We start from the raw sequence: 21,501 nt of genomic DNA on the forward strand, positions 1-21,501 counted from the left end.
CCTCCTTTTGTGTGTTTGGTTTTCTTGTGGCTGAGACTAGAGCATATTCAGCCTCTCCCAACCCCTCAAACTCTACCCTGGCCAAAGAATATGAGAGAAAAGAATGGCTCATTTTTTCCCCTCCCTCCTGCCACCCCCCATAGCATAGTTTTTGTCAGTGAGCGATTCTTAAGTGGGTTCCTCAGCTCCTCAGGAAGTCCTGAGAGGCTGCGGATGGAGTGAGGACACCCAAGAGGCAGCCTGGCCACAGGGCTGTGCCAGCAGTCTGGACATGCTGGTCCCCCAGCTTCACAACTCCCAGACTCAGGTGTCACCCCCCACTGCCCACTGTGGGCCTCTCCCTTTCCCCCTGTTGGCTCCCAGGGTCCAGGCTGCTCGCTTCTCTTCCCGTGAGTGCTGCCCCCTACCCTTGTTTTCCTGGTCCAGATGGGATGCTGTTTCTTGCTTTTTCACAACCCCCACCCCCACCCCGTGCCCCCCCACTCCCCCACTCTCCCCACCCCTGAGAGTGAGCTAACAGGAGAAGTGGAGGAAGGTCAGTGCTAAGGTGGTGAATGGGCCTGGTGGAACGTCCCACACCACCTTTGCGGGCTCTTCGGAGAGTACTTTATCTCAGAGTCCTTCCCCCACCCCCAACCTACTGGCTGCCATGCAGAGGGGCAGGAGGAGGCCTTTGGACTTGGCCTTCCAGAGAGGATAAGCACTCCAGCCCCAAGGCACCCTCCCTCCCCTGAATCGGAGCTAGACAGTTTGTAATGAGATCCAGGCCTCTTCCTGCTTTTTCTCCTTCTTTCTCGGGCAGATCAGGGGACTTTCTGCTTCTAAGGAAAACAGCTGGAAAGGGTGGGGTCCAGGCAGTCCTAAAGGGTGCCCAGCAGGAGATCACCACCCCTGTGTGGGCTTTATGAGTGAAGAGATGGGCCACAGGCTTCAGAGACTCAGACATACCAGGTTGAGAGCTGCGATAAGTTGTTTTGCCCTTCATTTCACAAGTGGGAAACTGAGGCCCAGGCAGATTAACCCATGGACTGATGAAACTTTGTGTAACACTTTACAATTTACCAGGCCTATCCATAGCCTTACAGGGAAAAGAACTATTTAATGAAAAAGCTCATATAAAAGCTCAGCACCGCCACACACCATATTCATTCACTTGTTCAACACACAGATATGGCACCTGCTCTGCCCAGGGGCTGTGCTAAGCCCCGAGCCCTCAGTGACATGCAGGACAGAGGTGGCCCTGCCCCCACAGGGCTCACATCATAGGAGGGTACCTGGATCTGACTCCTCCCACTTGCTCTCACAACTTTCTGAGGCGTCTAGACAGACATCACTGTTCTCCCCATTTCACAAAGGAGGACAGTGAGATCAAAGAGGGGACTCATTTGCCCAAAGCCACACAGCTTTTTGTTTTTTCCCCAGAGGCCAGACTTCAAACTCAAGCCTGATGTCAGTGCAGCTCCAGAAATTCAGCAAAGCTGTGTGTGTAGAAAAACGTTTAACCACTGGCTTCTGGCGTGGGGAGGGGTAGGAGCAGGGAGGGGCCCTCAACTTGTAGCATTGGCTGATTTTTGTGGCAAAATGACTGATTTCAAGCTCCCAATTGGGAGTCACCGAGCACAGAACTGGGAAGAAAAGTGGCCAATTTGCTCTTGTGAATCTGTACAAGTGTCTCTAGCACACCCCTGCTTACGGTTTCTTTAGTTGTATTTCTAAAAGACTCCAAGGGAAATATTTACAATTAAAAAAAATATCACTAAACCAATGTCCCAAAGATCTAGTAATGGTATGTTGATTTTTCTCCTAAACAAGTCTGAGAGAGAAGAGGCCCAGGAGGCAAACCTCCTACATATCAGGCAGTAACCGCCAGATGTTCACAGGATTACCAGGGTCCTAGGTAGGAGAGAACCCTCCATCAAAAGCAGAGGGAGCGAGGTTCACAGAGCCCTGTGTAGCCACGTACACACACACACACACACACACACACACACACACACGTTTTTTCACTTTTTTTTTTAATACAAGAAAGGCCCCTTACAAAGCAGGAGTGGGGTCTGAAATTGGGGTGAGGAAGGACATCTTTCTGTAATTCATCTGCCCAGAGGAGGCACCAATTTTTAATTCTCACAAAGGCCCAGGCTGATTTGTGTGGCAGGGCCCTCCCTGTGTGACACTAACTGCTATGTGAAGGTGGCCTGGACTTTGATTAAGGCTGGGGGATGCAGGACATCTAAGCAGAGGATGGGGAAGGCCCAGGCAGCCTTTCACAGCTGCATCCCACCCGTTACCTACAGGAACCGTCTCTCCTTCTGAAAATCATCCCTTTTAGCACCGATATGTAATAGGATAAAAAATAAACGTGAAACGCCAGGTTTTCCAAGGCGCATGTGGCCAGCGGGTCTAGAGTCCATGTAAACCTTTCTTCCTTTATCTGCCCCATCCTTCAGGGCTCAGCTCAAAGGACATGCCCTCCTTGAAGACTTCCCCCACCCTTGGGCATAGTTAGTGGCCCCTCCTGAGCTCCGCTGCCCCCTGTGCAATGTCTGGTGTCACCTGTTACACTGGTCCATCAGTATTTACTTTGCTGGCCACCTGCGACACCAGACTGCAAGCTCCCCAAGGGCACAGACTGCAACTTAATTGTCTCTGTCCCCCAACCTCTAGCACAAGCCCTGCACATAACAGGGCCACAAGAAATGCCTGTGAATGAATGAATGGGTTACAAAGAGTCATGAAAACCTCAGCACTATTATAACTTCAGCCCACAGCCCAAAGGAAGAACGCACTTCCTCCCCTGCCCACCACAGATTATGGCCTTTCTTCAACGGGCCACCCCTAGTGGGCCAGAGAAAGCCAGACATGCTGCTTCTTAAGTTAGAGCTGAAAGTAGGAGAGCTGGATTGCAGGACTTCTCCACCTACGAGAAAGTAGGGGACAGTGGCCCTTGGTCAGAAGGAAAGTGAAATGGGAGGGTCAAAGAGTCAGGGTTGGGGCACAAATGGAGACACAAACTTGTCAAAGGGGCCAGTTGCAGGGACAGAGACACATAAGCAGCAGCCTGGGAAAGCGGGGCTCCCAGCAAACCTTACACCAGAATCTAGGGACAGGTCTCCCCACTGGCTGGGCTCAGAGGAGTGGGGGGTGTGCCTCAAGTGAGGGTGCAACCAGAGGTGGACAGATGTCCTCCAAAACCCACCACAGCCCTACCAGCAGGGCAGGGGGGTGAGGGGGTGTGGGCAGAAACACATCTCTGATTAAAAATATTTGCTCACTTCAACAGCCAACTTGTGCTTGTCTGAGTGTATGGCTTTGGTAATATTTTTATTTCTCTATAAACAGAACCTTTAATATCCCTGCCGGAGTTATTTGTTTTTGGATTATCTCGCCCGCATCTGGGGTTCGCCCAAGGACGATGACGTCTGTCTGCGTGACCAGCGAATACCTTCTAGAACAAAGACAGGCCACGCCAAACCCACATTTTTGGCAATTGGACATGTTCTGTTTTATCTCTGCTTCTACTCATCAAAGATTCAGAAATTCTAAGGTCCATACATAGAAAGCCCTGCCGCCCAATCAGGAAATGCTAGTGGTTCAAAAGAGAGGTTTACACACCCCGTTTTGTTTCAACACAGACACCCATGGGGGAGAGCTGGATTGGTCAGAAGAAATCAGACTCACAGGTCCTGCTACAAACTTTCCTCCAAAATGAGTGGATCTAACATAAAAAAATATAAAATGGTGGCTCAGGAAAAAGTGTTCATTTACTCATTCATGTATTCCTTTGCTCAACTTGGTTATTCATTCAATAATTATGAATAGAGCCTCAGCAGGGGACCCCAGAAGTAAACACAATGAGGGTCCTCACTCCAGGAAGATTCTCCCTCCCTCAGCACTAAAGCAAAGTAGAAAAGGGGCCAAGAGAGGAGAGGAGGCAAGAAATGACAAGACTCGGGGAACAGAGTAGAGAGAAAAACAGAAGAGAAAAGTGAAAAGAGGGGAGGAAGGGCTCCCAGATGGATAAAAACTCAATTGGAGAGCACTGTAAAGGACCCTTTATCCAGAGCGGCCAGAAGGCAAAACGGGCCAGATGTGGTGATGACATGTCTCCACCCACCACTCCCTCACTTGGCTAGTCCTTCTCACTCTTCTGTAGCCAGTTCCGGGGCCTCCCACCCAGCAGCCCATCACAGAGGTACAGCACAGGCCTCTGACACATTTCTGGACTCACATCTGCCTTTGAAAGGAAAGGAAAGTTCTGGTAAAGGAGATGGCCCAAGTGTTAGGGCCGTCTGAGGCCATTCTGGGGCTAGCCAAGGAGCAGTCTTTAATAACGAAGGCTCATTAACTGATTCCACAAACTCAGAATCTGTCCATTTTGACATTGGCTACACTAAAGTTGCTTTTATACTGTCCATGAAAGAAAGAGTTTCTTAAACAAGTGAATAAAGGAAATTATATTGACATCTGGGGGCCCCTCCAGCCAAATAAAAAGTGTATAAGCTATTCTGTATGTTTTGTGTGCCTCTGCAGAAAGATGCTGCCAATTGCTCAGGAATCTTTTCTCTGCATCGAAGCACACGCTGCAGACTCCCTGCTCCAAAGCCTGTATAGTAGTTTATATAAGGAAGTAATGGTAAGAAAAATTGTCCTCCTCTCAAACCCAGAAGTGAGACTATGCAGAATTCCCTCTGCCCTCAGGCTTGGGTGGGAGGCAAGTGTTTGGAGGCTGGGAAAGGAGAGTCCCGTAACAGGGTTCAGTGGCAGGGGGATTCTTGAATAGTGGGGAACCAAACTCTACCTCATAGTACCCCAGGCAAGAAGGAGCCCAGCTTGGGGACAAGGACAGTGATGCCACCCATTCTGTAGGACCAACTGGGCTTGGACAATGGGAATATCCATGGTGACAGTAAGATTTGCAGATGAGAGCACTCTCCCTGAACTTGTCTCATTTCAGCTCTGGTCATTTGGGATTTATTGTTTGTTATTTGCAGCTCAACCTAATCCAAACTAATTCCCTATTTCCTGGGTTGAATACCAGACCCAGAGGAACCTGACCTCTTAGCCACATAAAAGCCACTACTCCCCAAAGCATTTAAAACCCAATGAAGGCCATGGGGACTGTCCCAGAAAAATGCAGGCATATGAATATGCTCCATCTAGGGCACCTCAATTTTCTTCCCAAAGTCTATGCCTGGACCCCCCCAAGCTAAAAATCTTGACAAAAAGAGATAACGAATACCAAAGCACTCAACCCCAAACCTAAGTGGTGTCAGACCCAGTTCCCACTTGGGGTCAGCAGAGAGCAGAGGACAGGGAATCTCTGGCAGCACACACTCCTGGGCTGTTACCATGGCACTGGGCTAAGTCTGGGGCCACAGTGAGCCCCTAGGGAGCTCACAGCTAACTGGGGATAAAGTGGATAAGCAGGGCAGAGTGAAGAGATCAATATTAAAGGTATCAACAAAGTGCTACGGGGATGGAGGAGGAAACCATGAAGTCTGCTGCATGGAAAAGGTGACAATGTGAGCTGCATGGAGGAGGCGACATCTGAGCTTTGCCAACTGACAAAAGGGTTGGTTGGGCTGGGGGACATTTTAGACAGGGACTGTGTCACAGATACACGGATAGTCCTTGGCATGTTTGGGGAACACAGAACACACAGACCAGTGCTTCCTGGACAGAGTGGTGCGTGACAGGAGGGTTTGGAGGTGAGCCTATAAAGTCAGGCTGTGTGCACTTACGCTACTCTAAGGATTTTAATTTGATGCTACAGTCAACAAACAGCCAGACAGAGAACGTCATGATCAGATCTGTCTGGCAGTGACAAGAAGCAATGGGGGACAGATAGAAGGGAGAGTGAAGGCTGGGAGCCTCTGGGCAGTGACCTGGCTGCTGGACATGATACCTTGGCAAACAGCCCCTGGAGTCCCTGAAGCAGCAGCTCCCACAACAGACCCTTTGCGCCTCCTCCGGGTCTCTCAGAACAGGCGTAGCTGCCCTGCTGTTTTTTCAGGTGCACTGTACTTCCTCCCCCACCCCTTACCCAGTCTCCCCACATCTCCCTGGCTGGCTCTAAAACAGCTTTTTATTCCAGAAGCACAGAGGAGCCTCAGATGCAGACACTCCCAGGGGATCTGACTTCCTCTACTTCACCCTTATTCAACAGCTGGATCCAACACACATTTCCTGAGGCTCTGCTATGCACAAAGCCCTGTGAGGGAGGCACAGATGAAACGGACCAGATCCTGCCCCAGTGCTTCAGTGATACGTGGGAAGGTTGGAGCATGTTATCACTGTCCTTCCTGCAAAACAGGAAGTGTGTAGAAACAAGGCTGTGGGTGTTTGGGGAACTGAGGAGGAAAGGGTGCACCCCTCTGGATGCAATGGAAGTGGGTCAGGTTTAGAAAGTCTCCATGGTGGACCTGGGAGTTTAAAAACCCCAGAACATCTGATTTTCAGTTCTCCCTTTCATAGCTATGTGACACAAGAAAGTCACTCCACCTCTCTGAACCTTTGTGTCCTCATTTAGAAAGTGACAAACATGCAGTAGTCTTCCCTTATCTGCAGGGAATATGTTCTAAGACCCTCTGGTGGATGCCTGAAACTGTGGCTAGTGCTGAACCCTATATACATACCTATGATGAAATTTAATTTATAAATTAGGCACAGTAAGAGATTAACAATAACTAATAAAATAGAACAATTATAACAATATACTGTAATAAAAGTTATGTGTATGTGGTCTCTCTCAAAATATCTTATTGTCCTGTACTCTCCCTTCTTCTTGAGATGATGTGAGATGATAAAAGGCCTACATGATGAGATGAGAGGAGGTGAATGATATAGGCAGTGTGACGTAGCGTTATGCTATTATAGACCTTCTGATGAGACAGTCAATAAGTGACTAACGGGCAGGGAACGTATACAGCATGGATATGCTGGACAAAGGGTTGATTCACATTCTGGGCAGAATGAAACAGAAGGGCAGAAGATTTCATTATGCTACTCAGAATGGTGTGCAATTTAAAACACAAAAAAATTGTTTATTTCCAGATTTTTCCATTTAATATTTTTGGACTATGGTTGACCATGACCACAGAAAGTGAAACCACGGATAAGGGGGGACTACTGAACATTCACTTACAATGTTGGGAGGATGATCCAATAAGATACTCTAAAGCTCAGAGCCTGAGGACAGGATTATAATCAGTGTGATAAGCAGTCTCTAAAATGGCCCCTGTTAATAAATGGAAACTTTTCTTTAATTAAAAAATATCAATAATAAAGGAGATCCAAGATGGTGGAGTAGATAAACACTGTGCTTCTTCCTCCCGTGAACACATAAAAATTACAACTAAGTTATAGAACAATCAGTCCAGAGAACCATCTGAAGTCTGGCTGAACAGAAGTTTTATAACTAAGGATATAAAGAAGATGCCATGTCGAGACTGGTAGGAAGGGCAGAGACACGAACTGGGCTAGTCCCAAACCTCCATATAGTGGTTAAAAATAGGAAGGGATACCTCAGCCTTGAAGGTTCCCCCCAGAGGAGCGAAGGACCCCAGCCCCACTCCAGGAAGAGGAGCCCCCATAACATCTGGCTGGGAAAACAGTAGGGATTCCAACCATCTGTGTGAGACAGAAGGCTGCAGGAAATCTAGACATCCTCTTAAATGGCCACGCATATACTCACTCACTCAGAAGCACTCACTTTGGGCTCCAGTGGAGGAATGGTGACTTAGGGGGCGTCAGAGGCATACAGGGAGCAGATTGAAGTGTGTGGCTTCAAGGCCAGGGCTGGAGGACAGTTGCTATTTTCCCTGTGTGGGGTCCTTCTCCCATGCAGCCAGGCAGGTGGCAGCCATCTTTAATATGGTGAGCCCACCCCTTACACTTCTGGCCAAATCTGAATCTGATTGGTCTGATGAGCTCCAGGGCTCTGCCCTACAGACTCACTGGGATCTCACCCCACCCAGTGGCTGCAAGCAGCAAGCCCCATCCACACTGCACTCTTTCTTGGAAAACTATTGGAGTCCACAGACCCCAGGAGGAAGACGACTGGCCTTGGTGTGCTCTGAGACTTTTTCCGAGTAGTTCGAGGCTCAGCACTGACACCAAACCAGAATCTACATTAACCTGGTGACCATAATTCTTCCCACTCTAGTGACTCTCTGAGACCCTGCCTCACCCAACTTGAATACCACATGAAGCTTTGTCAACAGCTGAACTTTAAAGGAGCTTGCATATGGCAGCAGCCCTCGGGGTGTCCTGGCTTTTTGCAGAGCTACCCCAGGCCCAGTACTGGTGGCAGCCATTCTCGGTTCACAGCGTGGCCTCTCCCACGTGCCTATTAACTTACAAGGGAGTTCCCATAAGATTGTCAGGCTGATTTCTCAACAGAAATTTTGCAGGCCAGAAGGGATTGGAAGGAAATATTCAAAGTGATGAAAACTGAGGACTTACAACCAAGACTCCTGTACTTAGCAACGCTATCATTTAAAATCGAAGGACAGATAAAGAGCTTCCCAGAAAAGAAAAAGCTAAAGGAGTTCATTACATGGAATGTTAAAGGGAATTCTTTAAGATGGAAAAAAAGGATCAAAATTATGAATAATATAATGGCAATAGCTACATATCTATCAACAATTACTTTCAATGTAAATAGATTAAACGCTCCACTCAAAAGACATAGGAGGGCTGAATGGATAAGAAAACAAAACCCTTTCATATGCTGCCCACAAGAGAATCACTTCAGATTGAAAGACACCCAGACAGAAAGTAAAAAGATGGAAAAAGATATTTCATGAAAATGAAAAAAAAGGAAAAAAAAAAGCCTGGGGTAGCCATACTTATTATACCAGACAAAATAGACTTTAAAACAAAGGGTATAACAAGAGACAAAGAAGGACCCAATTCTACTTGTGGGTATTTATCTAAAGAAACTCAAAACGCTACTTCAAGGGGTGTATGCATCCATATGTTCATTGCAGCATTGTTTAAAATGGCCAAGATGTGGAGGCAGCCTGGGTGTGTGTTGATGGAAGAATGGATAATGAAGAGGTGGTACATATATACAATGGAATGTTGCTTGGCCATGGAAGAGAATGTGTTCTTGCCCTCTGTGGCGGTATGGATGGGCCTAGAGGGTATTGTGCTAAGTAGAGTATGTCAGACAGAGAAAGACAGATGCAGTGTGATTGCGCTTATATGTAGAATCTAAAGAACAAAATAAATGAACAAATAAATCAGAAATAAACTCATAGATACAGAGAACATTTTGATGGTTGCCAGATGGGAGGGGGTTTGGGGATGTGGGTCAAAAAAGGGGAAGGGATTAAGAAGTACAAATTGGTTGTCACACAGTAGTCACAGCCAGCCAGGGAGATGTGGGGAGACTGGGTAAGGGGGGGGAGGAAGTACAGTGCACCTGAAAAAACAGCAGGGCAGCCGCACTTGTTCTGAGAGACCTGGAGGAGGCGCAAGGGGTCTATTGTGGGAGCTGCTGCTTTGGGGACTCCAGGGGCTGTTTGCCAAGGTATCATGTCCACCAGCCAGGTGAAAGCCTGGGCCTGACCCTCAGTCACTGCCCAGAGGCTCCCAGCCTCCACTCTCCCTTCTATCTGCCCCCCATTGCTTCTTGTCACTGCCAGACAGATCTGATCATGACGTTCTCTGTCTGGCTCTTTGTTGTCTGCAGCATCAAGTCAAAATTCTTAGAGTGGGGATGTAGGGTATAGCACAAGGAATATAGTCAATAATATTGCAATAACTATGTATGGTGTCAGATGGGTACTAGATTTGTTGGGGTGATAGATGGGAGGGGGTGGAAGGGCAGAGTGAAAAAGGTGAAGGGATTAAGAGGTACAAACTGGTAGTTACAAAATCGTCTTGGGAATGTAAAGTACCGCATAGGGAATATAGTCAATAATGTGGTAATACCTATGTATAGTGCCAGGTGGATACTAGACTAGTCACAGGGATCACTCCTTAAATTATACAAATGTCTAACTACTGTGCTGTACCCCTGAAATTAACATAAAATAATATTGAATGTCAACTATAGTTGAAAATTTAAAGGGGCGGGGAAGGTGGAGGGCAATAAGTGGTCCAAATTTCCAGGTATAAAACAAATAAGTCATGAGGATGTAATGTACAGCACAGAGAATATAGTCAATAACATTGTGGTGGCATAGTGTGGTGTCAGATGGTTGCTGGACTTATCATGGTGATCACTTCTTTAGGTCTACAAATGTTGAACAATTATGGTGTACACCTGAGACATATAATATTGTATGTTAGCTATATATATATTTTTTTAATTAAAGTTTATTGGGGTGACAATTGTTAGTAAAGTTACATAGATTTCAGGTGTCCATTTCTGTATTACATCATCTATATATCACATTGTGTGTTCACCACCCAGAGTCAGTTCTCTTTCTATCACCATATATTGGTGTTAGCAATATTTTTAATAAAAATCTTAAAAATAATAAAATATTTCCCTCTTGCTACTCACACCCTCTATAACCCTGTCCTGAATGTGGGTTGGACCCAGTGACTTGCTTCCAACCAGTAGAGTGGAAGTGATAGGATGGCTCTTCAAAGATTAGGTTACAAAAGACCCTGGCTTCCCTCTTACTCACACTCCGCTGCTGTCTTCCTTGCCTGCTCTACTGGACGCCAGCTGCCAGGTTGGGAGCTGTGCTATGGGGAGGTCCACACGGCAGGAACTGAGTGGGGAACAGAATCCTACCAACAATGTTGTGAAAGCTCTCGGAAGCGGATCTCACCGCCACCACCACCCCACCACACACATACACAGCATAGATGGTTGGGATAACTCATCCCGGCAAACACCTCGAGAGCAGCCTGTGAAAGCCCCTGAACCAGAAGAACCAACTAAGTCGTGTGTTTTGCTTTCTGATCCACAGATCAGGAAGAGATAATGTGTTCGTTGTTTCAAGCCAATAAGTTTCAGTGTAATTTGCTATGCGGAAGTAGCTGACTAATACAATCAGGGTGATTCTGAGGTTATTTAGCAACCAGCTCAGCACGGACGTTAACCAACCAGTTAGAGCAGAAGCTGACAGCAGCAATGGAACAGGGTCTTGAGGTCCTTGCCGAGCCACTTGCTAGAGCACTGGGAATTTGGGAAGGGAGTCCAGGGAGGGGGCAGGTGAAGTGGTGGGAATTTATCTTACGGAAATACTCACACGGAGGCATAAAAGTACCTGCTTGCAAAAATAGCCACTGCAGCATTATTTGTTGTAGCAAAAGATTGGAAACAACTGAGAAGTCTATGCCCAGGGGACTGGTTAAATGAAGGCCATCCATACAATGGGCTATCATGCAGCCAAAACAGAGTGAGGTATGTGCTGTTATGGAAGGATGGGCAGGATATACTTTGTTCAGGAGCAGAAGAGTGGCATCGTATGCCATCCTTTGTGTTAAATATACTTACCTGATGTCTTGTAACTCTAGAAATAGCCTGGCATCCCTAGTTGCCTCAGAAAGAGGAACTGGGAGGGTGGGGGTCAGGGATGGGAGAGAAACCCAATTTTTCTGTCTCCTGGAGCCCCTGTGATGCTCCTTCTATATCTTTCTATCACCTCCCATGGCTGTGCCTAGGAGGACTCACAAACCCTAATTTAGCATCTGGAAATGTTCTAAATGGAGGGGATGCTGAGTGGAAGGGCCCTGGCCCTCTTTTCCCTCAACAGCTGGTGCGGTGCCTCCCACTGGAGATTTAACTGGGAAAAAATGGTTCCTCTCCTTTAAGGGAGAAAGGTTGGAACTCACTATGCCCCTTTCTTCCCTCACTTCCCACTCAACTCTCCACCATCCATCCACTCCCCCCAACTGCCATCCCACCATCAGCCTGGGTCAGTCTGAGATGAGTCCAACCCAACCCCGGTCTCTATTGGCTCCATGGGGACTCACCTGGTATATCCGGGGATGGGTTGAGAATCATGAAGGCATCTGACAGACCGGCTTTGACAGGGTGCTGGGAAGAGCTGATTTCCAGGATGGACATAGGGACCTGCAGCAGGGGAGAAGAGGCTCCAGCTACGCCCTACACACTCTTGTACCAGCTTAGACTTCCCCTCTGAGCTCCAGACCCATCATCCGTGCTCAGTCGCCTCGTGGAGGATGTGAAGACATCTCACACCCAAGGGCCCCATCCAAATTTCAAGTCCTCCCCACACCACCTCCAAGCACATTTCCTATTCTTTACTCCATCTTTGTGAACGGTAACCTCCATGCACACCAGGTACCTAGGAGTCAACCACGGCCCCTCCCTTTTCTTCGTTTCCCCCTCCTCCATCTGATACATCGCTAAATCCTATTAATTAGCTGGCTAACTGGCTATCAAATCTATCCAGTTCTCACCATCACCTCCCCAGACACACACCACACTCCTACAGACTCCTAGCTGGTATCACCTCTTTCCTAAATCTTTTCCCAGCGTTCCCTCTGAGCCTCCAACAATCTATTTTCTACTGTGAAGCCAGAGTGACCTTAGTCAAAGACAAATCTGGTGTTTCCCTGTTGTGTCTTGCCCCTTACTCTCTCCCCTCCAGCCATGTTGCCTTCTTTCAGAGTTTTGTACCAGCCACGCTCTGTCCTGTCACAGGACCTTTGCACATGCTTTTCTTTCCCCTGGAACCTACTGCACTCTCCTCTTTGCTTCCTTAACTCCTATGCATCCTGCAGATTTCGATTCTTTTCCTTAGGGAAGCCTTCCCTGACCCCTGCTGAGGTAAAGAGCCCCACAGAAGGCTCTCCTGGCACCAGGCACCTTGACTTAGGAGCACTTGTCACAGTGGCAATTCTACATTTGTCCCTGCAATGATTGTCTATCTCCTCAACAAGCCTTAAGCTCTACAAGGGCAAGGCCCACAGCTGTCTCATTAACTGCTGTATCCCCAGCACCAAGCCCTAAGCCTGACACATTGCAGGTTCTCTACGAATATTTGCTGAATGAAAAAAAGGCTCCACAAGACCCAGCCATCTCTGCAGCAGGGCTCACTCACCTCTTTGTAGCCGAATACAATGCGGCCGTCTCGGTGCAGAGCTGCCTGGAAGGTGAAGCTGCCCCTGTCTTCCCATCCTTGCAGGTAGACGTGGTCCCACTGAACCACAAAGACTGTCCCTGTGGAGAAGAGCAGAGACCTGGCTGGACGGAAAGGTAGTTCAGGGAGTAGTGCTTTGCAGAAATGGTGGCCAAAGAGGATTGGTCACAGGTCGGGTCCCTCAGGGATGATGGAGGCAGTTTGCAGATTTGACTGGAGGCAGGAGCTGGGCAACCCACAAATATCAGCCTGACTTCCAAGTTGGAGAGGAACCAGAAGACCCTACTTCAGCCCCCAGATACTGTGCTTGTTCATCTGTCACCCCAAGCATGCCCCTTCCTTCTTGCCTAGCCTGACACTTGAGATGAAAATGAAAAGGAGGAGAAATAGGAGAAATGCTTGTTCTCCTGGGGTAGGAGGGTGGGTGCTCAAGGGACAACCTGGTGAGAGTAAGAAACAGTAAAGGTCTCTAGTATTTATTTCACCTCTACTAAGAGCCAAGCACTTTCATGTTGTTATCTCTTCGGATCCTGCTGAGTAGCAGGCATCTCGTCGCCATCTCACAGATAAGGAAAGCTGGGGTGGCTGCCTTGCTGTGTGACTGTGGGCAAGTCCCTTGCCCTCTCTGGGCCTTGGGGCTCCTCTGAAGGGGCTGGACCAGGGGTGTCTCGGTGCTGGGTGACAAACTCTGAGAGCTGGTCTCACCATTGTCAAAGTAAGCAACTGTGGAATTGTTGGAGTAGCCAGGGTTGAAGTTGGCCATCAGAGGGGCCACATACTGAGTAGCTGTGAGCATCCGATGGATCACGTCACCAGTGAAGATGAAGCCTGGGATGGGGAGAAGGGCAGACGAATCATCAGAGAGGGCCCAGAGCAGTTGCTTCCTTGGGTTTTCCCCCCAAGGGCAGGAAGGAGCAGTGCAGACATAGCTGGAAGCAAGCCTTAGGTCTCTGCCCCCATCCCCAACTGCTGGGCTCAGGTCAGGCACACATGGAGCAAAAGGGTCCCCAAGCAGAGAAGGCTCTCCCTGACTCTCAGGTGGGCACAAATTCCCACCTCGCCCTCCCCCTGGGGAAGTACACAGGAATCAAAGATGGGTTCCTAATAGCAACAGGGAGCCTGGTCCCGGGAACCAAGCTCTCAATGCAGTTTCCCTTTCCTTCTCATTCATAGGCTCAGAGACACACTGAGTCTAGACTCAGTCCACACTGGCCTGAGCTGGCCCAGAGGGACCTACACACACACACACACACGAACACGTCAGCTAATATGAAGGAGGTATTTCGTCACACTCACTGATCTCCCTCCTCAGAGTGGACTCCCAAAAGGCAAATGTGGGTCTCTCCCCAGTCCATCCACACAGCCCTACCTCTAACCCTATCTCCACTGAACCTCCTCAGGTAGCTCCCCGAAGTTCTGGCTGAGATCTCCAAACCCTCCCCCAACCCCATGGACACAGCCTTACCTCCGGTTGCTATGGTGATCTGTCGCAGAGGATGCCCGTAGAAAGGGAAATCAAAGGACAAGACCACTCTCTGCAGGGGATGGGAGAGAGTCAGCACCGGACAAGCTGCAGGCCAGGGGGCTGGGCACCAACATTGGCCATGCTTGTCAGAACAGGGTGAGGGGAAGGCATATCCAAGGCTGCCAGGACTACTGGCAGAGGTGGGCACCCCAACTCTGGCCAAGCCACCCGTGATCCCCTGGAAAGCACCTCCCAGATCACAGATCTTAGGCCATAGCCATGCACACTGCCCAGGCTGGCCCCCAGCCTCCCAGCCCAGGGTGCTGCCAGAAACTGGGGCACTCACCGAAGCCTGCCGGTGGGTGTTAGACAGGATTCTGTGGATCTTCACTTGGCTCTGGTTGGCCTCGGCCACATCCACCCAGAGCTCCCGGCTGCGGGGCTCGCTGGGGCCATACAGACGTGACACATAGTAGCTGTGGTTGTCCTCCTGTCGCCACGGAAGACAGAGGCATGAGGCATGCCAAGAACCACCCTCTATACCTCCCCCTGCACCCAGACTTCTAGATACAAGAAGTCATGGCTTTCCCAGGGACCTGGGCCTGTGGTCCAGAAGGCTGGCTTAGGCCTGGGAGCCCCTGGGCTTCCCTTGGCCGCAGACAGCTCAGTACCTCACCCCAGTCATGCCCCTACAGCTCTGGCCCAGCCTAATCCACACCTGCTGTACCCCGATCAACCCTGCCATTTCCAGACAGGGCAGGAGGCTTTTCCTGCAGACCCTGCGTCCCCGTGGAGCATGCCCAAGGCAGAGCTTGGCTTGGGGTACCAGAGAGAAACAGACAGGGAAGCCCCAAACAGAGCCCTTGTCTTCAGGGAGCTCCCAGACTGAGGGGGAGACATAGTTCCTGCTCTGGGGAGTACCCTATTAGAGGAAAAAGAAAAAAAACTTAGGATCTTAGAAGCTTCCAGGCTAAAGATGGAGGCAGACCCTTGATCTTGGGGAGTTGCTAGTCTGATGGAGGAGGTGGGACTTATGCAAACAGAATGCACAGATGCAGACCTTCAAGCAGAGAGATGATACAGGGCCCATATACAGTCGCCAGAGGGTTGAGAAAGCGGGGAGAAGCAGCAAAGATTCCTGCAAGATATATTTCTAACCTCTACTACGTGCCCAATGGGGATAAAATAAAGAACAAGCCAGAACACAGCAGGCTGGGTGTTAATCCTGTAAAACCCCTCCTGCACAGGAGCATTTAGGGCCAGGATTTAAAGAAGGCCAGAAAATGGTTGGCAGAAAGGGTAGAGCCAGGAGAGGGGGCGATGTCATAGCATCTCAGCCCGTCCAGGGGGCGCCAGCGGTAGGAGGAATGGAGCAAAGAGGCAGGTTCACTTGGCCGCTGCCGCCGAGATGGTGCTGCTGACCCGCGAGGAGCGCTGGGCATCGTAGGTCATCAATCAAGCTGTCCAGCAGCAGTGGCTGCAGACACAGCAGAGCAGACCATGTTCTCCCTGCCAACCTGCCAGCTGCCCAGCCAGCCCTCGCCCTGGGCCCAGCATGAGCAGGGACAAGATGCCTGCTCTCCCCACCTGCCAGGAGGCAGACTGTTCTTCTGACAAGTGACACACTCTGAGAATCTGGGCAGAGCTGGGAGAAGATGCGCAGAAGAAACATGTTGGGCGGGAGTAGACTGCATACTGCTCCTACTGCCTGGTTTCACATCTATCACACAAAGCTCACCCACGTCCAAGACCATAGCACTTGGCTCACAAAGAGCTGGGGCTCCCACTGCCCTCGTGACAAAACCCAAACCTCAGCCTGGCATGCGAGGTCCCCTCCTCACGAGCCAGCTCCACCTTCTCCAGTTTTACTTCTCTTGCCTTCTCTATGTCCCCTGTGCATGCTTGTGTCTCCACCCACCACCCTGATGTCTCAGGCCCCCCGTGGTCACTCACGCCTTTGCACATGCTGACCCTCCCGCCTGGAATGACTTTCCTTGTCTTCTCCCCTTGGCGGATTCCTGCTCCTTCAATGCTCAGCTGAAACTTCACCTTTTCTTTTATCTTCTCCCCCTACCTGCCTGTGGAGGACCTCCACCCCCTGCAATGGCCCCCACCCTCCGTGGGAGCCCTCAAGGGATGTGTGTACCATTTCTGAAACTTACATGAGCCCACCCTTGCTGGATTTCTGGTTTTCCTCAGGAAGCTACCTGAGGGGGCCACCCCGATGCTACCCACCCTGGGGTGAAGGCAAGTGCCCACAGCAAGGATGCTGTCTACCATTGCTGCCACCGTCACCCACCCTGGGGTCCCAGAAGATGCCCAGAGGAGGAAGCACTGCTCCCCACTCTGCTCGTGGCACGAAAACAGCTGTGCTGATGCCCAGAGTTTACAGCCTCCATCAAGAAAACAGCCCCTTCTGCTTCTGCCTCTCACCAGACTCCCCAGGGGATCAGATGCCATGTTGTTTCCTCCTGGGTCTCCATCTCTCCTATAAGTTCCCCACAGATAAGGTCAGCCTTTATCTATGGTGTTTCAGCCAGAGTATGTGCTTATTTGGAGAATATGTTAATGAATGAATGCTCTTTCAGAGTTTGAAAGCATAGTTTTTGAAGGACTGCCCATCCTTTGTCCGATTGCTACCACCATGCATCCTGGCGTTACCAAACACAGCAGTACAGCAACTAACAGGGAACAGGAGCTGTTGGGTACGGTGGGAGTCAACTGAATACAGCTCCCCCCTAGGAACCTGAGCAGGCCTGTGTTTAAAACAGCTGCTTGCAAAAATAAAAATAATAAATAAAAATAAAAATAAAATGGCTGCTTGCAGGCTGGGAGAAAGGTCAGGTTTCCATCACCTGCTTCTTGGGACTCACCTGGTGAGAGCGTTCTCCAAACCCTCACGCATTGGAAATGAGGGCCCTGGACAGAAGCCATGCTTCACAGTTGTGAAACCCAAACATGCTGACCTGTCTCTTGCTGCCTCACCAAGATTCAAAGGGTGGGGTGAGTGGGGACGCGTATCACCAGCCCGTTGCTGAGTCCTCTGCTTCCCATGAAAGAAACCAGACCACTGGCCCAGCCAGAGCTGCTCCCCTGAGGAGGCGGGCTGGGTGCCTCCTCCCAGCATTGGGGGATCCGTGAGCAGAATCATCTCACTCTTGGAGTTCCCTAGAAACGCTCCCATGGCACCTCTTAACTGACAAAAAGTCTTCAGCTATACTGACTCAGAATAATCAGAAACTCCAGGAGCTGCTGCTCTAACTCCTAGGCAGAGATTCTCTCCAGTGAGTCAGCAGATCCCTAGGAGAGCGGGGGCCTTGGCACATGTGGACCCCTGCTCAAGCCAGGTGAGCGAGGCTGAGGCTCTGCTTCAGGCCTTAAAAGTGCCAAGTGCAGCCTGCCTGCCAGGGGAACTGCCTGAGGGGGTAACACAATGCAGAATCTACCACAGTCCCAAACAAGCCCCAACAGACCACCTCTCCTGGGTGCAAGGTGACTTTGGTTATCCCCAGGACAGCCAGGCCAGGAGCTGTATCTATTAGAGCCCTGGCCTGAAGAGGCTCCGTGGTGATGAGTGAGGCCAAACTGCAGCCTTGAGAGGAAGGGACAATTTGGAGCTGGGGCCACTCCTGGGCAGAGCCAGGAACAAAGTCTGTAAGAGTTGGGAGGAGAGGCCCGGGAGAATGGGAGGAAAGAGAAGGGCAGCCGGCATTGGCAGAGCTGTGACATTTGCACTAGGCCTTTCAAATGCATCACTACAGGACAACCCTGGGAGGTGAGTACTAAAATTAGACCCATTTTATAAGTGAGGAAACTGAGGCCCACATACCTATCTGAAACCAGGTCAGTCTCACTCAAAGACAGTGACTTTTCCTCTGTCCGCTGTTTCCCAGGTCTTTAAGTAACTGCCCCACTGGAGGGCAACTTGGGCCACTTATCAGTCATTGGTTAAAATCAGAAGAACCAGCGTGGGTTCTTCATGGAGCATAGAGCTCAGGGACCGTGTCGCATTCATCTCCCCTTCTTTCTTTAGTAGCAGAACCCCCCAATTTTAGTTAAGCACATCACCACCCAGCTAGACTATGTTTCCCAGCCCTCCTTTCAGCTGGGTGAGGCTACATGACTACGTCTGCCCAATGGAAGACAAGCAAAATGATTGCCCTCAGTGGGAATGAGCAGCCCTCACCTTGCTTAGTTTCCATTGGCTGGGATGCAGATGGGATGCTGGGAGCTGACACAGCTATCTTGGACCACAACATGGAAGGCACATGCTATAGAAGGAACCTGGGTCCCCAGTGCCATGGAGACACTACATCAACCCCTGCCTAGTTATGCTCACGCTATTACATATGAGAAAAGAATAAACTTCTCTCAGGTCTAACTGCCTCATCAGCTGGGCATTCATTACAATAGCTGAATCTGTATCCTAATTAATACAAGGTCCTAAGCGGCCGCCTCAGGCCAGTCAGTCTTAGGGCTTTTTCACAATAATCCATATAGCTATATCTCTGAAAAAGGATTTAGAGGCCGTGCTTGCCTGTCAACTTCTCTGAGAAATTCACTCAATTAACAGCCTGTCACTGCATCTGACCTGCTATTTGTGGAGCAGTCACGTTACCCCAGAGGGCAGCCCTCCAGGCACTGTGGACTGGAGGCTAGGCGCTGTGATGGGGTGTCATGACATTACAGAGGGTCAGAAAATGTAGCACAAGCCAGACCACTTGGCAAATCCACCAAAGGGAACCATATTTCCTCGAAATGCATGCAAGAAACCCTATTCGATAAACCCCATTCATTTGGGGAGGCAGCATGATGTAGGTTTCAAATATTTTTGGCCATGAAATCCTTTCTTCCAATTAATCTCCATGGAAGTTCAATACGTAAATCACATCAAAGTAAGGCCACTCTGGGGGAAGGAAAGAGAAGGGTCTAGAGCCCAGCCTGCTGTGCTACTTCCTTCTCCACGCCTTCCCTCTCAGAGCAGTCCGGGAAGCACCTGCGGGAAACCTTAGGGTTCCCATGGAGTGCAATCTGAAAACCATCGCTCTAGGATCAAGTGCAGGGGCTGTAGCATCAGATAGACCCAAGTTCAAAAACTGGCTCCACTACATCAGAGTTGGTGCCAAGCATTACTCTCCTCTCTGAGTGTCCGTTCCATCAGTAACCTTTTTCTCAGAGTTTGTGAAAGGATTAGACAAAACATATCAATGGAAAGCTCTTAGCTCAGTGCTGGGTCCACAGTAGGTGTTTGATAAGTGCGAGCTATGATGCTGATTTTGTTGGACCTTTCCAGATAAAGGTCTTAACTGTGGAGGCTGCCTGCTCAAAGCCATCCCCAGCTCCATCCTAAACGTCTGCTATTACAATGTCTCTTCTGCCTCAATTATTCATGCCCGGAGCCTGCCAGCACTTCATTTCTGACAGCGGGGTAGCATTTACCTTGGCTGAGCTCAAGACGTTTCTGGACAGGAACTCCGGCTAAGCTGTCACCATCGGCCCATCACCTGCCAGCCAACTGGCAGGTGGAAATGCCAGGGCAGGCAACCAAGGGCACCCTGTAGGGCCTGCTGGAAAGGCCTAGCTGGCCAGGCATGTCAGGATGGCGCTCCAGGCAGCTGGATCCAACCCAGGAGTGCTGACGGGATTCCTGGGGTGGGAGCATCCCATCTCCTGCCTCCACCATTCCATGAGGACTTACAGGACCAATAGGAATGTTTTCTAGATCCTTGCTACTCAAAGTGGACCCCAGCAGCATCTGCGACACCTGAGAGCCTGTGAGAAATGCAGAATCCTGGGCCTAACCCCAAACCTTCTGGATCAAAATTGCATGTGAACAAGCTCTCTAGGAGATTCTCTTGCACAATGAACTTGGTAAAGTGCTGGTCTAAAAGCACCCTTTGTCTGGACCAACATGTCACTCATTTTTGTCCATGAGGACACAGTGGTTAAACGCTCAGACTCCAAAGACAGAAAGACCTAAGTTCTTGTCCTGGCTTTGCCACTCATTTAAGCTGTGTGACCTTGGGTAAGCACTTTATCTCTCTGTTCCAAGGTAGTATTAGAAATACCTGCCTCCTGGGGTAGTTGGGAGAGTTAAACGCAAGGCCACAGAATGAGGCCTACACTCAGGCAGGGCTCCTTTAACGTTACCTGTTGTTACTACTTTCTTTGCTCATGTATCCACACAATAACCGCCATCTGCCCTCTGGAAGTATTCGAGCATCAGATTGAAACAAACCCACACTGAATACTTATCATCACAGAAGTACAGAAAGCAGGTCTCACCCCGGAAAGGGAGGAACCCAGGCTAGACAAAGGGGTACTTGCATGGGCACCGAGGGTTTGGGGTAAAGAGGTATCAGGGTGGATGAGGCTGACCTAAGCAGGCCGTGGAAGTGGGGGTTGGACCAGGCTTGGAAACAGGGTGTGTGGACTGGCTTTCTGGACAAAGCATTTCTCCATGCCCCCAACACTTCATGGAAATAGAAGAATCATTTTGCCCTGGCATTGATTCAACATGTGGGCTTTTGGAGGCATCTCAGCCAATTAGAGCTTTTGATGGCATCAATATACATCATATAACCAGAGAGAATCAGGACAACCAGGAAACACGAAAACAGAAGCAGGCCTCCCCCATCCTTTATCTGGTCCCATTTGGCTTATTTCTTTCTAGTCTTTTTCATACGTATATAATTTCCCTTGATTATCATTCTGCTGAAAAGCCAGGTATGTGAGCTACTTTGGTCACATTTCATGAAAGCAGTTTCATCTAAAGCCGTTTTTGATGTTGAACATATCTTGTAACCATCATTTATTATGGCTTCGTGGCTCCCTACTCAGAAGAGCACCCACAATTTTCTTAACTATTTCCCTAATATTGGGCCTTTAGGTAGCTTCCAATTTTTATGCTCTCACAAATAGTGCTGTGATGAATTTATGGATGCATTTTCATATCCTGGATTA

At 49.5% G+C, this 21,501-nt stretch overlaps 1 protein-coding gene across 2 annotated transcripts in view; it reads right to left on the minus strand.

The window, feature by feature from the left end:
* The window catches only part of PLXDC1 (plexin domain containing 1), a 60,005-nt gene that overhangs the window by 20,143 nt on the left and 18,361 nt on the right, over window positions 1–21,501 (minus strand). For both annotated transcript variants that reach the window (XM_074319668.1, XM_074319669.1), the window contains exons 3-7: window positions 14,885–15,028; window positions 14,539–14,608; window positions 13,779–13,901; window positions 13,035–13,153; window positions 11,941–12,040 (exon numbers count right to left, since the gene is read on the minus strand). In XM_074319668.1, coding sequence (XP_074175769.1) covers window positions 11,941–12,040; window positions 13,035–13,153; window positions 13,779–13,901; window positions 14,539–14,608; window positions 14,885–15,028 — 556 coding nt within the window. The remainder of the gene's footprint in view (window positions 1–11,940; window positions 12,041–13,034; window positions 13,154–13,778; window positions 13,902–14,538; window positions 14,609–14,884; window positions 15,029–21,501) is intronic.

The sequence above is a fragment of the Rhinolophus sinicus genome, linkage group LG15 (assembly GCF_036562045.2).
Source record: "Rhinolophus sinicus isolate RSC01 linkage group LG15, ASM3656204v1, whole genome shotgun sequence".
Taxonomy (NCBI): domain Eukaryota; kingdom Metazoa; phylum Chordata; class Mammalia; order Chiroptera; family Rhinolophidae; genus Rhinolophus; species Rhinolophus sinicus.